At 35.1% G+C, this 16411-nt stretch overlaps 1 protein-coding gene across 1 annotated transcript; it reads right to left on the bottom strand.

Annotated features, from left to right (window-relative positions):
* Positions 1–11604: 11604 nt before the first annotated feature.
* On the bottom strand, positions 11605–12531 carry LOC113687234 (uncharacterized). Its single transcript, XM_027204896.1, has one exon. The coding sequence runs from the start codon at positions 12529–12531 to the stop codon at positions 11605–11607; it is 927 nt and encodes a 308-aa protein (XP_027060697.1).
* Between the last annotated feature and the right edge of the window lie 3880 nt (positions 12532–16411).

The raw sequence follows: 16411 nt of genomic DNA, 5'->3' as shown, positions 1-16411 counted from the left end.
GGAGCAGTGATTTTCTCTAAGTTGGACTTGAGGCAAGGCTATTATCAGCTAGGAATTAGGCAGGAGGATATACCTAAGACTGCTTTTAATTCCAGATATGGACATTTTGAATTCGCCGTGATGCCTTTTGGTATAACAAATGCTCCTGCCGCATTTATGGTTTTGATGCATCGAGTCTTTAAACCCTACTTGGATCAATTTGTCGTAGTATTTATCGATGATATTTTGGTGTATTCTAAGACTCGAGAGAATCACGAACGGTATTTGAGTATAGTTTTGCAAATTTTAAGAGAACATCAGTTATATACCAAGTTTAGCAAGTGCGAGTTTTGGTTCTAGGGTATATAATATCTAAAGATGGCATTTCTGTGGATCCAGTAAAAGTAGAGGCCGTATCTGAGTGGAAACGATCGAAAACCCCAACTGAGGTCCGTAGTTTCCTAGGTTTAGTTGGGTATTACCGTCGATTCATCAAAGATTTCTCCAATTTAGCCAGTCCATTAACCGACCTGACCAAAAAGCATGGTCAATTTGTCTAGGATTGTAAGTGTGAAACTAGTTTTCGGGAGTTAAAGAAACGGTTAACGTCGGCACCTGTTTTAACTTTACCAAATGGGAGAGATAACTTCACTGTATATACGGATGCCTCAAGGGAAGGTTTGGAATGTGTTCTAATGCAGAATGGGAGTGTGATTGCCTATGCCTCTAGGAAGTTAAAACTCCATGAGCGAAATTACCCGATTCATGATTTGGAGTTGCCCGCTGTAGTTTTTGCACTAAAGAAGTGGAGGCATTACTTGTATGGGGTGACTTTTGAGGTGTATACCGACCATAAGAGTTTGAAATACATATTCTCTCAGAAGGAGCTAAACTTGAGACAGCGTCGATAGGTGGACTTTCTTGAGGCTTATGACTGTACAATTAACTACCACCTGGACAAGGCCAATGTCGTAGCGGATGCTTTAAATCGAAAAGTGCAAGTAGCTGGATTAATGGTTAAGGAATGAAATTAATTGGAAGAGGTGAGTGAATGGAACCCACGATTAGACCGACAGAGGGTGATTTTCTACAATATTACGATAAGATCTGATTTGTTGGACAGAATTAAAGAGGCTCAAAAGAATGACCAAATGGTGCAAAAGTAGATAGAAAAAGTGTCAAAAGGGGAGATACAAGACTTTAATGTGAGTTCCGAGGGTATCTTGAAATTTCGTGATCGGATAGTGGTACCGCAAGATAAAGTGATAAAAAGGGATATTTTGGAAAAGACACATCGATCCAAGTATAAAGTACATCCTGAAAGTAGTAAAATGTACCAAGATTTGAGAAAGCTGTATTGGTGGGATAAAATAAAGAAGAAATTGCTCAGTTTGTCCAAAAATATTTGGTGTGCCAACAAGTGAAAACTGAACGTCAAAAACCCTCGGGTCTTCTACAACCTCTGGAAATCCCTGAGTGAAAATAGGAATATATTACTATGGATTTCATATCAGGGTTACTCCGTACCCAGAAAGGTCATATCACCGTTTGGGTAATAGTAGACAGGTTGACCAAGTCTGCTCATTTCTTACCTATAAATATGAGATACTCTTTGGAGAAATTGGTCCAACTGTACATGGACAAGATAGTGAGATTGCATGGGATCCCCGTAAGTATTGTCTCTGATAGAGACCCGCGGTTTGTGTCCCATTTTTGGCAACAATTACAAGGAGCCTTGGGGACTAAGTTGAACTTTAGTACCACCTATCATCCCCAAACTGATGGATAGTCGGAAAGAACCATTCAAACACTTGAAGACATGTTGAGAACCTGTATTTTGGATTTTGGTGGAAGTTGGGGAAAATACATGGCTTTAGTTGAATTTGCATACAATAATAGCTACCATTCTTCTATACAAATGGCATCGTATGAAGCTTTCTATGGAAGGAAATGCTGATCACCAATATTCTGGGATGAAATAGGGGAAAGAAGGGTTTTAGACCCAGTTGCAGTACCATGGATCGAGGATGCGTATGAGAAGGTGAAAGTGATGCGTCAGAGGCTTCAGATAGCTCAAAGTCGACAGAAGAATTATGCTGATAATCGACGAAAGGACTTGGAGTTTGAGGTTGGGGACAAGGTATTCTTGAAGGTTACACCACTTCGAAGTCTCACGGGGGGAAAAGGAAAGAAGCTTCAACCGAGATACGTGGGACCGTTCAAAATTCTCCAACGAGTTGGAAATGTAGCATATCGATTGGAGTTACTGGCAAGTCTATCTAGGGTCATGACGTATTTCATGTGTCTATGTTGAAAAAATATCATCCAGATCCCACTCATGTACTGAAGCCAGAAGAAATTGACATTGACGAATCCCTAACTTATGAAGAAAGGCCGGTACGGATCTTAGATCGAAAGTTGAAGGAATTGAGAACTAAATAGATACCCTTAGTTAAAGTTTTGTGGAGGAATCATGAAGTAGAGGAAGCTACTTGAGAAGTGGAAGAGGACATTCGCGCCAAGTATCTTGAACTATTCAGTGATCAAGGTGAGAATTTTGAGGACGAAATTCTTTAAGGGGGAGAGAGTGTGAGAACCCTCACTTTACCATAATTTTCCTTAATTACATGCCTTATTCTAAGATCTAGACCACTTATTATATGCCCTTGCATTATATTCCCTATGTGTTACAACATTTTCATGCATTACATTTCATTTCCTTTTACTTGAAGTAAAACATTTTCTTGAGTTGGTTTTAATTAATTTACCACTTGCATTTTACCAAGTGTTCTTTTATTAGTGGTAGGGACTTTATATAATAGTTTAGAGGTGTTAAATAGGTATTGGTACATTTGGAAGGGTTGAAATATCATTAGTCAAAGATTAAGAGAAGATTGGACAAGAATTAGGCTATGTGGCAAAACCCTAGCCATGGATCTTGTTTGACCAAGGGATTAGAAAGAATTTAAACCATCTTGGAGCCTTTTTTTTCCTATGATGGCTGGCCCTCTTGAAGCTTCTCAAGGAAGAGAGAAAACTCCATTTTATACTTTCTAAACTTAGTTTGATCTTGAGAGAAAAATCAAAAGTGAAGGACTTGAGTTGGTGAATGAACTACTTCCAACCCTAGTGTGTGATTTCCAAGCTTGAAGCTCTCTTGGTTTGGTGGTTGTTTGGGTGACTCAAGCTTCTTACAAGAGAGGTATATATTCTTTAAATCTTAGTTTTATGGTGTTATATCATGTACTTTAAATTTTAATGGCAAACTACAAGTTGTTTGGATGAGATTTGTGGTTAATCTTCTTGAACTAAACAAGTGGTGGTAGGGTTAGTTAGTATGCATACCATGTGTTTGATGAAATGTTTGAACTTTGTTCATGGTTGTTTATGAAGTATTAGCATGTTTTAGACCCCTTTTTGAGTTAGATTTAACACTTGATAGGTTGTTTAAGTGAAAATCATGAGAGGATGAAGGTTAGATAAATATGTGAACTTGTGGACTGTTTTCTTTTCCTTGGCTGATCGGTGTTGGAAGGAGGGGTTTCCCCTTGAGCTTTGTGGTTTATTTACACCTTAATCATGCCTAAGAAACTTGGCTAGACATTGGTTAAGCTCATGTGTGAGTTGGAATGAAATTTAAGCAAGTAAAATGGTTGGTTGGACCAGCAGTGGACTGTTTTGGTATCCCTTGATAACTAGACTGCTATGGTCATTCTTAATCATGTTGATATATTATATTTTGAACTCCAATAGTACTAGGTGACTTAAATCCCTGTATATGAACATTAGAGAACTGATTTGGGTGAGTTTGGACCAAAACAAATGAAGATAGCATCAAGAACTTGTGTATCTTTGCTAAGGTTTAGGGCTGATCCAGAGTTGGAAAATCGGTCGAATTGTCAGAGATACTGTTACTGATAGGAGACGAACTAGAGTATGTATTTGGTACCGTTGGAAAGCCCTTGGAGTCTAGTTTCTAACACCACCGACGGAACCTGATTCCGACCTTCCTACAATGAGATATAGCCGTTTTACCGAGACTGCACGGGCGCGACTGTTTTACTCGTGAAGAACATTTTAAGCTTGAATGAAACTTTTCTTTTGCCCAACTTTCATGCACTTATTAAACTTATTTTCTCATGAAATTTTACTGTATTTTGGACCAAATTTGCATGATGAATTATATGGTTTCTTAATGACAATTAAGTGGGAAACGAACCTAATTTGTTAACGATTTCACTCGTTGCCTTAGGATTGGAAAACGAAGGTGGTCGTAACTGAGATACTTGACGTTTGACTACTGCATTGCTTGACAAGTGAGTATTCCACTACCTGCCACCTGCTTATGTGAAATATCTGAATAATTGATTTACGACTGTTTGAGCCAAATCATGTTTTGATAAAAATGGAGGCGAGCGTATACTTTATCGCACTCGACCTCCCTCATTTTCCACTGAGGCTCTGTATACTACTCTTATGAGATGTGATTTCTCTACATGTGACTGTACTTGAGTTGTTTGGGTGATACCTCATCAACTACTGCTACTGTTTAGGTACCCAACCTCATAGGTGAGTCGGTTGTATCGAGCCAGCAAAGGCTTGGTCAAGACGGCCGATAAACCTTGGGGACTGTTTACTGAACACTGGAAACCGGTATGCTCGAGTATTACCTAACTACTGCTTATGGAGTGCGGGCCCGATAAGGGGTTGACTGGTGGGCGGAGATTGGAGGAAGTGGAGTTCTACGGAATTTATATTCTTGAAATGCAAATGTTGACGGAGAGTCAACGGACCCCAGTGTGATCAAGCTCAAGGGGATTTGGCTTTTGGAAGCCACCCGTATCCTTGAATTGAACTGTGATTAAATTGTTATTATACTATACGGTAATTATTTGGTTTTTTTATGCCCTTATTTGGCTATGTGCTTACTTGGAACCTCGCTGAACTTTAGCTCACCCCACTCCATTTGTTTTCCTTAACAGATTGGGGATGGACTAACGGTCAATAGGCTCCTTAGCTTTATTTTGCTTGAACTTGTAACCTTTTGTTAAAGACAATGTTTTGAAAACCGGACCGGACCGGCCGGTTCGACCGGTTGAACCGCGAACCGGCCATGGCACCGGTCCGGTTCAATGACATTGTTGACTTTGCTAGAAAACCGGTCAAAGACCGGTTGAACCGTGAAAACCGTCGAACCGGATTGAACCGGCGGTTTTCCGGTTTTCAGCTTTCCCTCTTTTTTTTTTAAGTTTTGCAAAATGCAGCTATCAAGATTCGAACCCAAGACCTTTGTAATAAAAGGCCAATGTATTAACCGTTGCACCATCACATCTTATTAGTTTTTTTTGATAACTTATTTATATAAAGCAAACACTCATATTTCTTTTTTCCATTTTTCTTACAAAATCTCATCCCCTCACGACTCTTTCTTTTTAATTTTCAACTCTCTCTCTCTCTCTCTCTCTATCCTCTTTTCTTTTGTCACTCCCTTTTTAATCAAACCTCTTTATTTTTAATTTATTGATATTTTCTTCCATCTTTTAATTTTATTTTTGTCCATTAAATTGAAAAAAGTTAAAAAATAATTTTTTTTAACCCAAATTATTTAATGCCACAACCACTCACTTTTATCTTATTTTTTGTTTCTTATCAAATTTACATTTCTATTTTCGATTTTCTTGACTTCCTTCGAACTCCAAATTTTCTTTTTTAAATTGCAATCTCTAAATCCCAAAACGTAAATTAAAATTTAAGTTCATAATATCTAAATTCTCAGAGACATGAATTTTGTATAATTTCAAAATATTGTGATATTTTGGGGTTGGATTTAGATATAATTGAAATTGAGATGAAATTTATTTGTTTTAACTTATAATTTAAAAAATTTATTTTTAAAAATCCAAGTTATTAAAAAATAGTAAACTTTTCATCATATAAAATATTAAATTAGTCCATTACATGTCTTATTTTGTACATATATATATTTATATAAATTATTTTTTAAAAAATTCATTGAACCGAGGTTGAACCGGTCCGACCGGTTGAACCTCGACTCTTTCACTTCACCGGTTCAATTAACGGTCCGGTTTTTAAAACATTGGTTAAAGACGACTTTACTTTTGACTCTTATAAGTTTGAATTCATAAGTTCGACTTATGTTATGTAATTATAGTATGGAGTGGTAAGTGTGACTTTTAGCTTCACATTTTAACTTTGGATAGTTGGCTTGACGATTATGTGCCATTAGGGTTTGTACGCTTTAATTTGAAGTTATTTCACTGGTTTTTTTTGAGTTGCTAATTCTTTGATCGACCGACTCCCAGCGAGAGCTGGGCACACAGTCCGTTGATACCCTAGGGTTCACTCTAGGGAGAGGTGGGGTTGTCACAGAAGATCAGACACATCTATCTGAATACTATCAACCTCATCAGTGTACAGAAACTCAAAATACTTCAAGTGTGGTAAACTTGAAACAGAAAGAAACGCGTCCATCCATTTGCAGAATGACACTTTGACATACTCAATCACAGGGCACCCCAAAAGAATTTTGTCAAATACAAACTTGTCGCCGAAACAGGAATGAGATAAAGAAAGCTTCTGCAGGTTTGGAAGCTTGATATTCAGACTACTCTCAAATCTACAGCCACTTAAGCTCAAAACTCGTAGCGAGCCAGCAACCAAAATTGAATGTAGAACACTATAAAAATATGTATTTGAACCGGAAAAACTATCAATGCAAAGAGCAAGCTCTGGAACAGTCCTTTTTATTGCAATACCAATCCATTGGTCCATATTAGGTGTTAACAACTCTATATCAGGGAACTCAATATACAATTGAAATGTTTGTACACGAAATTCTTGAGCCAGACACTGACAGATGGAATTTCCAATAAGAATCAAGAAATCATGTTTTTGCTTTTCTACATCCATATCATCAAGAACTTGCTCTTGTTTCATGACCGAGTTATAGTAGGAAAAATGGAATACAACATAAGGATAAGTAGATCATATGCGATTCCAACTCCTTGACAATATAGCAGTAGAGGTAACATCTCGGGCAGGAAGAAAAGATAAAATGTGATGAATTGTCAAGTCGGGCATCTGTGAGATGAAGTCTAAAGAGGAAATATCCAAACCAGCTGTCGCTTCCACTCTTTTGCCTTCTATTAACCAACAAAATGTACAATTATGCACCGAGTAGGACTTAAAAGTTTATCATCCATTCAAAGTCAATACACAAATTAATTGGAACTCAAACAGTTCATCATAAACTATTCGAACTCAACTGTGCTGAATTAATTCAAACTCATTCGTCAGATGAAGTCCCACGGGACAATATAAAAGCAAGCTCTCTCTCGTTCCCTTTCTTTTATAATCAACTAGCAAAATGTACAATTGTACACATAATTATTACTCAAACGTTCATTGTCCACTCATGAACATAAGCTAATATGAACTCAAATGTGCTCAATTATCAAAGTTATACACTAAGTGGAACTCAAACAGTTCACCATTTATTTATCATTATAAACTAATTTGAACTCAAACTTTTTGAATTGCTGAAACTCTACGCTAATTAAAATTCAAAAGATCGTCAACCATTCGTGATTATAAATAATTAGAGATAAAACATGCAGGATTTTCAAAGTTATACGCTAATTGGTGCTCAACCAGTTCATCAGTTAACTATCATTATAATCTAATTTAAAGCTCAAATGCGCTGAATTACTAAAAAAATACGATAATTAAACCCAATACAATCCATTCATTCACAATTATACAGTAATTAGAACTAAAACGTGCAAGATTATTAAAGCTATAAGAAACTGAAGCATTTGTTTGAGAGGGTTAAAAAAAAGAGTTCCTGGTTCCATGAGGGCAAGCCGGAAGACAAAAAGACTTTGAATCCCGAGCAGAAACCTGGAAATATTTTAGTAATTCATATGGAATTAGCGAGAAAATCAAATACAATTAAGCATGATATCAAATCATTGCAAAATCCAGCTGATTTTTGTCAATTGACTTAGCCGCAACTCTCGGAACTTGTTGACGGCAGTGGAGTAAGAGATACGAGGAAGTTTACCAGATATTGTGTGAATAGAAATTGTGGTGTTTTAATATTAGCGTTACTAAAGTAGTGGTATAAGTAGTTGAAACTTGAAAGAAATATCAAAGGCCACGCGATTTTTCTTTCTTTCTGTTTTTCCTTTGACAAAGTAAAAGGCTGACTAATGATGTTCAAGGCAGAGATACAATTATTACATATGAGATTACATAAACAATAATAAAATATCACATCCTTGTTGTAAAAATGTACAAAAAGTTTGTATAAAATTACAAAATGTTTAAAAAAATTAAAAGGTTCATGACACATTTGGCCATGAGACTGATGACATCTTTGAATAATATAGCAATTTACTTGAATAAATAAGTACAGAATTTTGCCTTTTTTGTGCACCTTTGCTTGTCAACCTTTTTTTTTTTTTTAATACTGTCCAATTTCAACTTCTTTGTAAGAATTTCGGTAAAACTAGTACTTATTTAAGGATTCGTTTGATTCATGGGATGGTATATTACTAATCAAGTATCTCCCATGTTTGATTACTTTTTTTACATGGAATCATACATCCCACTTAAACGAATTAATCTCCTTATGAGATAAAATAATCCCATGGGGGGATATGGTTTAACTTATACTAGGATAAGTAAGAGATAGGATATACTGTTGTGAAACTAATAAAATAAACTCCCAAAGTAGGGATTGAAATAGTAGAGTGAGAAGAAGATATATTATTATATTTACTGATCAAAGTACTTCCAGGTTTCAATGTTACAAGGTTACAAAGGAAGTAAGATACACCCCTATATATAGGTGATCCAAGATCAAAGGTACATGAACCTTATTAAATACAAATACATGAATTTAGTACATCAAGTACATCCATAAATGAGTTCATCCAATGTACCAATGAATCTAAGGAGAATACATGTGACTATCATCTTGAGAATGCAAACGGACATCTTCATCTTGTAATCCTTCTTGAGAATATCAACGGACAGCCACATCTAGAGAATATCAACGGACATCCACATCTTATCATTATTTCATAACACTCCCCCTTGGATGTCCATGACACAAAGAATATGCCTCGTTAAAACCTTACTAGGAAAACCCAGTGGGATAAAAACCCTAGTGAAGGAAAAAGAGTACACTATTCTTGTGTAATAAATTCTCCCCCTGATGCAAACATTATATGAGATCTTTTAGCCGACGCATACCAATATTCTTCACCAGTTTCCCAAACGTAGCAGTCAGCAAAGCCTTGGTAAACAAATCTGCCAAATTATTATCCGATCGGATTTGTAGCACATCAATCTCACCATTCTTCATTCCAACGTCGTCTTGTAGGCGAGGAATTAAATCTTGCTAATAAATTCACAGCAAATGATATATCTGGTCTTGTACAATTAGCAAGATAATAAGCGCACCAAATGCACTGAGATATGGTACTTCAGGACCAAGTATCTCTTCATGTTCCTCTTGTGGCCTAAGGGGATCCTTATTAGGATTCAATAATCTGATGACCATTGGGGTACTTAATGTATGTGCTTTATCCAGACGAAATCGCTTTAATACCTTCTGGGTATAAGTAGGTTGGTGAATAAAAATTTTACTCTCTAAATGCTCAATTTGTAAACCAAGGCAGAATTTTGTCTTTCCAAACTCTTTGATCTCAAATATTCGACAGCCTTTTGGATCTCTTCAGGAGTTCCAATCAAATTGAGATCATCAACATATATCGCAATAATCACAAAATTTGACCCATTTTTCTTGATAAAAACACATGGACATATTGGGTCATTGGTATAACCTTCTTTAGTTAAGCATTCATTGAGACGGTTATGCCACATACGTCCAGATTGCTTGAGCCCATACAAAGACTTTTGTATTCTAATAGAATACATATCTCTAGGATTTGATTTACATGCTTCAGGCATATTGAATCCTTCAGGGATTCTCATGTAAATATTATTGTCAAGATTCTTATACAAATAAGCAGTGACAACGTCCATCAGACGCATATCAAGTTTTTCATGCACTGCAATACTCACAAGATATCTAAATGTGATCGTATCCATTACATGTGAATACGTTTCATCATAATCAAATCCAGACCTTTGTGAAAAGCCTTGGGCTACAAGTCTTGTTTTATATCTCACTATTTCATTCTTTTCATTCCTTTTTCTCACAAAAATCCATTTATATCCAACTGGCTTGACACCTTCAGGCGTTTGGACTACAGGCCCAAAAACATTTCTTTTAGCCAGTGAATCTAATTCAGATTGTATTGGCCTTTTCATTTTGGTCAATCATTTCTATGCCGACATTCATCAACCGATCTAGATTCATGATCCTCATCAACTTCTATAATATCAAGTGCTACATTTCATTAGGCTCCAATTAACTTTTCTATAATTTCATTCTCTTCAGGAGCTGGCTCTTCGGGAGTTGGCTCTTCAGGAGCGACCTCTTCAGGAGGTTAAATTTTGTCATGACATTTATTTAATCTCCGGAGATATTTGAAATCAATGTATACCTTATATAGGTAGGCCGGCCTTTATTTGTAGCACTTGTACATGTCCTTCAGGGACATCAATTTTAACAAGAGTATTTCCTGCAGGAATAGTTGATTTAATAACTCTTCTGGAGTCGATAAATATAATTTTCTTCAAATGAAGAATTTCTTGAACTTCTAGTTCACATTGTTTTGTATGAGGATCGAGGAAATCCAATTGTTCAGATGATTTCATTTCGGTTGATCTTTTCCTCCCCCTAATGTCGGGATAGATCACTCATCAATAGATCATTCATCAATATTTTACGATATTTAATCGTAAAAGGTGATGCATATCCGACATAAATTTCTTTTGGAGCCATGTATAATATAAAAGGGGTATGTATAAATACTTGTCGACATTCAAATATTCTCACTTTTGCTAAATCATATATTCATTGGGATCAGTAAACTTCTGGTTTACTGCATGTGATGATTATAAATCAAATGAGAATAAAGATAACTATATCGATAACCATTACACCCTCGAATGATTAATATGATATAATCAACTTTCATCTGACTTGATTTTTATTATTATATCATTCAGTGTCTCAATTTGATATCCATCTCGACGGATATCTTTAATAAATTTCTTCGAGTGTTGGGAGAGCGTAGTGCATTATTTACGACAATTTTGGTTTCTTCAGGGAAAAATGGAGTGACTCTTCCAGAGCCCTCAATTAATTTTGCACTACCACTGATGGTATTAAATTTGTCTCTCCCATCTCCAAAGAAGAAAAATATTTTTTATTTTTCAATATAATGTGTGTAGAAACACTATTAATGAGACAAATATTATCATCACCATTATATAGTTCCAAATGTTTAGCATCCATTTCTTCTTCAGGAAGAAAATAAATGAAACTAAACATTGATAAAAGATGCGAGAATAGACATTTGCAAAGTAAATTAAAACTAACAACATATCAAACAACATACCAAAGTAATTGACAATTCTGCAAGACTAACAACATATCAAACATCTAGACAAATATTAAATATATGATCATTTTGCATCTTCAGGATGCTCAAAGAAATCGGCAACATCCAGATGTGTCATGTCAGTATCATCATCATCATCATCATTCTTTTGGTCGATAAAATTTGTCTCGACATCTTTGTCCTTCTTTTTCAATGATGCTTGATAAAGGTCAACAAGATGTTCAGCCGTACGACAGGTACGGGACCAGTGACCTTCCATACCACATCGGTAGCATTTTTCTTCATAAACTTTCTTTTCTCCTTCTTTCGGATCGTAGTTATTTTCTCCTTTTTGGGAAATATTTTGTTGCTTGCCACGGCTATAATCTTCACGAGGCACAAATCTACTACGATCACGTCCACGGCCACGGCCACGTCCACGGCTTCTTCCACGGCCACCTCTACGGCCACGTCCACGACCTCGACCAGAATTTTGAAATTGAGTCCCATTCGCTTCAGGGAATGGACTTGCACCAGTTGGTCGGGACTCATGATTTTTCAGCAGTAATTCATTATTTTGTTCAGCCAACAGAAGACATGCAATAAGTTCAGAATATTTTTTAAATCCTCTCTCTCTATATTGCTGCTGCAGGAGCATATTAGAGACATGAAAAGTAGAGAATGTTTTCTCTAACATATTTTCATCAGTGACTTTTTCACCACACAATAATAATTGAGAAGTAATTCTGAACATGGCTGAATTATATTCGTTGACAGATTTGAAATCTTGTAGTCGTAAGTGGAGCCAATCATATCGGGCCTTTGGAAGAACGACCAACTTCAGGTGATCGTATCTTTCTTTCAAATCTTGCCAAAGGACAAGAGGATCTTTGACAGTAAGATACTCTACTTTTAGTCCTTCATCTAAATGACGACGAAGGAAAATCATGGCCTTAGCACGGTCTTGGTTTGAGGCATCATTCTTATCAACAATAATATTACCAAGACCCATTGCCTCAAGATGAATTTCAACATCCAATACCCACGATAAATAATTTTTTCCAGAAATATCAAGAGGTATGAACTCTTGTTTTGTGAGATTAGCCATAAGACTATGCAATAGATTCGTAGGAAAGAATATTACCTTGATAAGTAGTCAAAAGTTGTTTGGGCAGAATCTTGTCTCGTGCTTCACTTTTGCTTCGCGCCTTTCCTTCACTCAAAGTAGAGACTCGTGCTTTTCCTTAACTCAAGGTAGAGACTCGTGCTGATAACGTGTTGTGAAACTAATAAAATAAACTCCCAAAGAAGGGATTGAAATAGTAGAGTGAGAAGAAGAGATATTATTATATTTACTGATCAAAGTACTTCCAGGTTTCAATGTTACAAGGTTACAAAGGAAGTAGGATACACCCCTATATATAGGTGATCCAAGATCAAAGGTACATGAACCTTATTAAATACAAATACATGAATTTAGTACATCAAGTACATCCATAAATGAGTTCATCCAATGTACCAATGAATCTAGGGAGAATACATGTGACTATCATCTTGAGAATGCAAACGGACATCTTCATCTTGTAATCCTTCTTGAGAATATCAACGGACAGCCACATCTAGAGAATATCAACGGACATCCACATCTTATCATTATTTCATAACATATACCAATTTGAACTTATTTATCCTTGCTATTAGAATGACACTTTATTCTAAAAATTATATAACTCTACTCTCTTGCTATAATATAATCTAAATTTTGTAGTAATTTTCCCCTATTAATGACTTGACAATTTTTGGACAAATTGGCCCCTACTTATGAAAAATTAAATCTTGGACTAATTTGCTCATATTAATGAAATAACTTAATGTTGGATTGATTTGCCCATACTATTAACAAAGCTAATTTTTTATTCATTTGCCCATATTAATGAAATAATTAAATTTTGGACAACCTTGTCCCTACTAAAAAAAATTTATATTTTGGACAAATTTTCCCATGTTAATAAGATAACTAAATTTTGGACTAATTTCACCCTACTATTAATAAAAATTTATGTTTTGACTAATTTGTCCTTACTAAAAGTTTTACACTGATTTCCCCTACTAAAAGCAAATCCATATTTGCTTGGTCAATTTTAGTTCATAAAAGGTTAGATATGTCAATTGAGACTTGTGAGTTTGGACCAAATTTAAACTAAACTCAAAACTCCAACATATTTGTGGCCTGAGCATGGACTCATAGTGATAGCCTGCAACCCAAAATCCAAATTTCTTTCTTTTTTTTAAAATCTGAATTTGGGTTTGTCAAACCCGATTAGCACTCCTAATTGTTGATTTGACAATTGGGTATTTTGGTCTATAACTACATAATCCCACCTCATCCTATTTCTAACCAAACACAGGATGATGTTATTTTCTAACATATCCTATCTAATGTAAAACAAGCCAAACACTGGATAATAAGATTACTCATCCAATGATGATTCAACTCAAGACGAGTAGTCCAAGGATAAGTAATCCCCTCTCATCCAGTTCGTGAACCAAACGCATCCTAAGAAATATAGTTTTGATCCTGAAAGTTTGGTGGAGGAGTAATTTTGGGCCTAAAGCAAATATAGTTCCTAATGTTTCAAATATGAAACACACTTAGGACAATTTTTCATTTTTTTTCAATTATTATCGGAATGGGTCACATGTAGTCAAAAGACCCTTGCCTATAATTAAAAACAAAAAAAAATCATGGTACTAAGGATTAATTACTCATATAAACACAAGTGTAAGTAAAAGGAAAAAATAGAAATTACTACAAACACAAAGATGTACATATCAGCATCCCAAAATTAATCTCAATCCCAACCCTCTTTCTTTCTGTCTCTTCTTTAAAAGAAAATATTGGACCAAAATTTTAAGTGCTAGATTTGATCCTTAGTTTTGATGATAGCTAAACAAATTGATGATTCATACTAATGATTTTACATTAGCAATTACTCAGAATAGGAGCCAAGTTCAACCAAAAAAAGAAAGAAATTGAATCAAGTCAAGCAAAAAGGATTCAGATTTGTCGGATGCTGGGATCAGATATAAGATAGCGAATCGAACGTCCAATATACAATGACAACACATCCAACGTAGTGTTTCGGGTACAGAATTATACCCGAGGACATTTGATATACAGGAAAATCTATCGGATGGACAGATCGGATGAAGAGTGCTACTATTGGCCGTCCAAAAAATTCAAAGAGAGAAATCAAAGTCTATGATCTCTATCAGACGAAGAAACTTTTAGCCAACTTTTGGCCGTTCGATAGAAGGTCAAAAGTACAAACACAACATGAAGCACCAAACATCCAATACTCCCAATGGTTAGTTTTTTCTGCATTTAATGTATGACCATTAGAGGAGAGAAAAGGGCCATTTTTTAAGGTCTATATCTACCATAAAGTCTGAAGTTATTAAAAACTTTTGCCTACATTAATTACAAGCACTCAAGAGTGATTTTCGCTAGAAAATACTCTTCTTATACGCTTGTCATTTTTTGTGAGGTGAAAACCTTGTTAAAGCCTTTCAAGTTTGAGTGAGTCATTCAATTTACGGGTTTGTGAGGGTTAATTAGAGGTAGTTGTAAAATCCTTTGGGTCAAGCAAGGAGTGTTTGGGATAAACAAAGGGTGATCTCTCCATCATACAAGATTGATTTGCTTCACCAAATTGAAGAAGTTTCATTAGTGGAACAAAACTTCAAGTTTGGTTAAACTTGGGAGTTGTTGGTTTGCATTTTCTCATCTCTTCTCTTATTCTCTTCTTTTCCTTGTCTACTTGTTTTGCATTGCTTTTTTCTAATTGATTATACTGGGTTGTTGTACAAACAAGTGATTTGATTTGATCACTTAGGCAACTTGGTAAATTTTAATTGTCCAAAATTTCCTTTAATCTAACTAGATTTTTAATCAATATAATTCACCCTTTCTGTTAGGTTGCTTTGGTACCTGACATTAGGCAAGGGTCGTGTGACTACACGTGACTCCTTTCCAATAAGAATTGAAAAAAAATTGATCAATTATCCTAAATGTACTTCAAATTTGAAACATTAGAGACAATATTTACTTTGGCCGAAACTTTGGGAATTAAAACTGTATTTTTTGCATTTTTTTTAATAAGTGAAGTTTTTTGAATATCCTAGTTTGTTTCTGAATATGTCATCATTTGAAAAAAGAATCCTGATTACATCATAAGTTTGTTCTTCTTAATTATCTTTATATTTTTGCAATATCTATTTTATTTTGCATGCATACATACATACATATATATATATATTGTAATTGTACTAGTTTCACCCTTTGAGTGTGAAGCAAATTTGTCCTTCATATATACAACATGCACCATTTTGGTCCTAACATTCATTTCTAGCACCTTTCTGACCTCCAAAATGTCACAAGTCACCTTGTGATAGGTAAAAAAGATGTGACAAAGTTTTTTCCTGGAGATTAATTACAAGTCACCCAAAATTAAATTTCTGGATTCTTTGTATGAGATGTGACAAAGTTAAACTCCGAACTCATGGCCTCAGATATAATTCACTTTTTTCCTAGATTTTTTTCGTATTCTTTGAACAAAATTTGTCATATCCTTTTTTTTGTTCTCTACACGTCCTTTTTTTTATTTATTTTTCCTATATATTTGTCTTTTTTTTTGGTATATTCTCTGCCTTTTGTTTTCACTACAACTTTTATCCTCAATTCCTCCTCTCCTTTTTTTTTAATATTAGTCATTATTTGTTAGATTTCTTCTTTGAAATTTAGGATTTTGCCATTTTTAAAGTCCTTTATATTATTTAAAATGATTGTTAATCCTTTTTTTTTACCATTATTGCTTTTATAATATATGGTG

Source organism: Coffea arabica, chromosome 5e (genome assembly GCF_036785885.1).
Source record: "Coffea arabica cultivar ET-39 chromosome 5e, Coffea Arabica ET-39 HiFi, whole genome shotgun sequence".
Taxonomy (NCBI): domain Eukaryota; kingdom Viridiplantae; phylum Streptophyta; class Magnoliopsida; order Gentianales; family Rubiaceae; genus Coffea; species Coffea arabica.
This window is presented reverse-complemented; position numbering and strand designations above follow the sequence as displayed.

What these genes read in the sequence shown, in the direction of transcription:
- LOC113687234 (XM_027204896.1), bottom strand. Translation starts at nt 12,531, where the DNA reads ATGGGTCTTGGTAATATTATTGTTGATAAGAATGATGCCTCAAACCAA.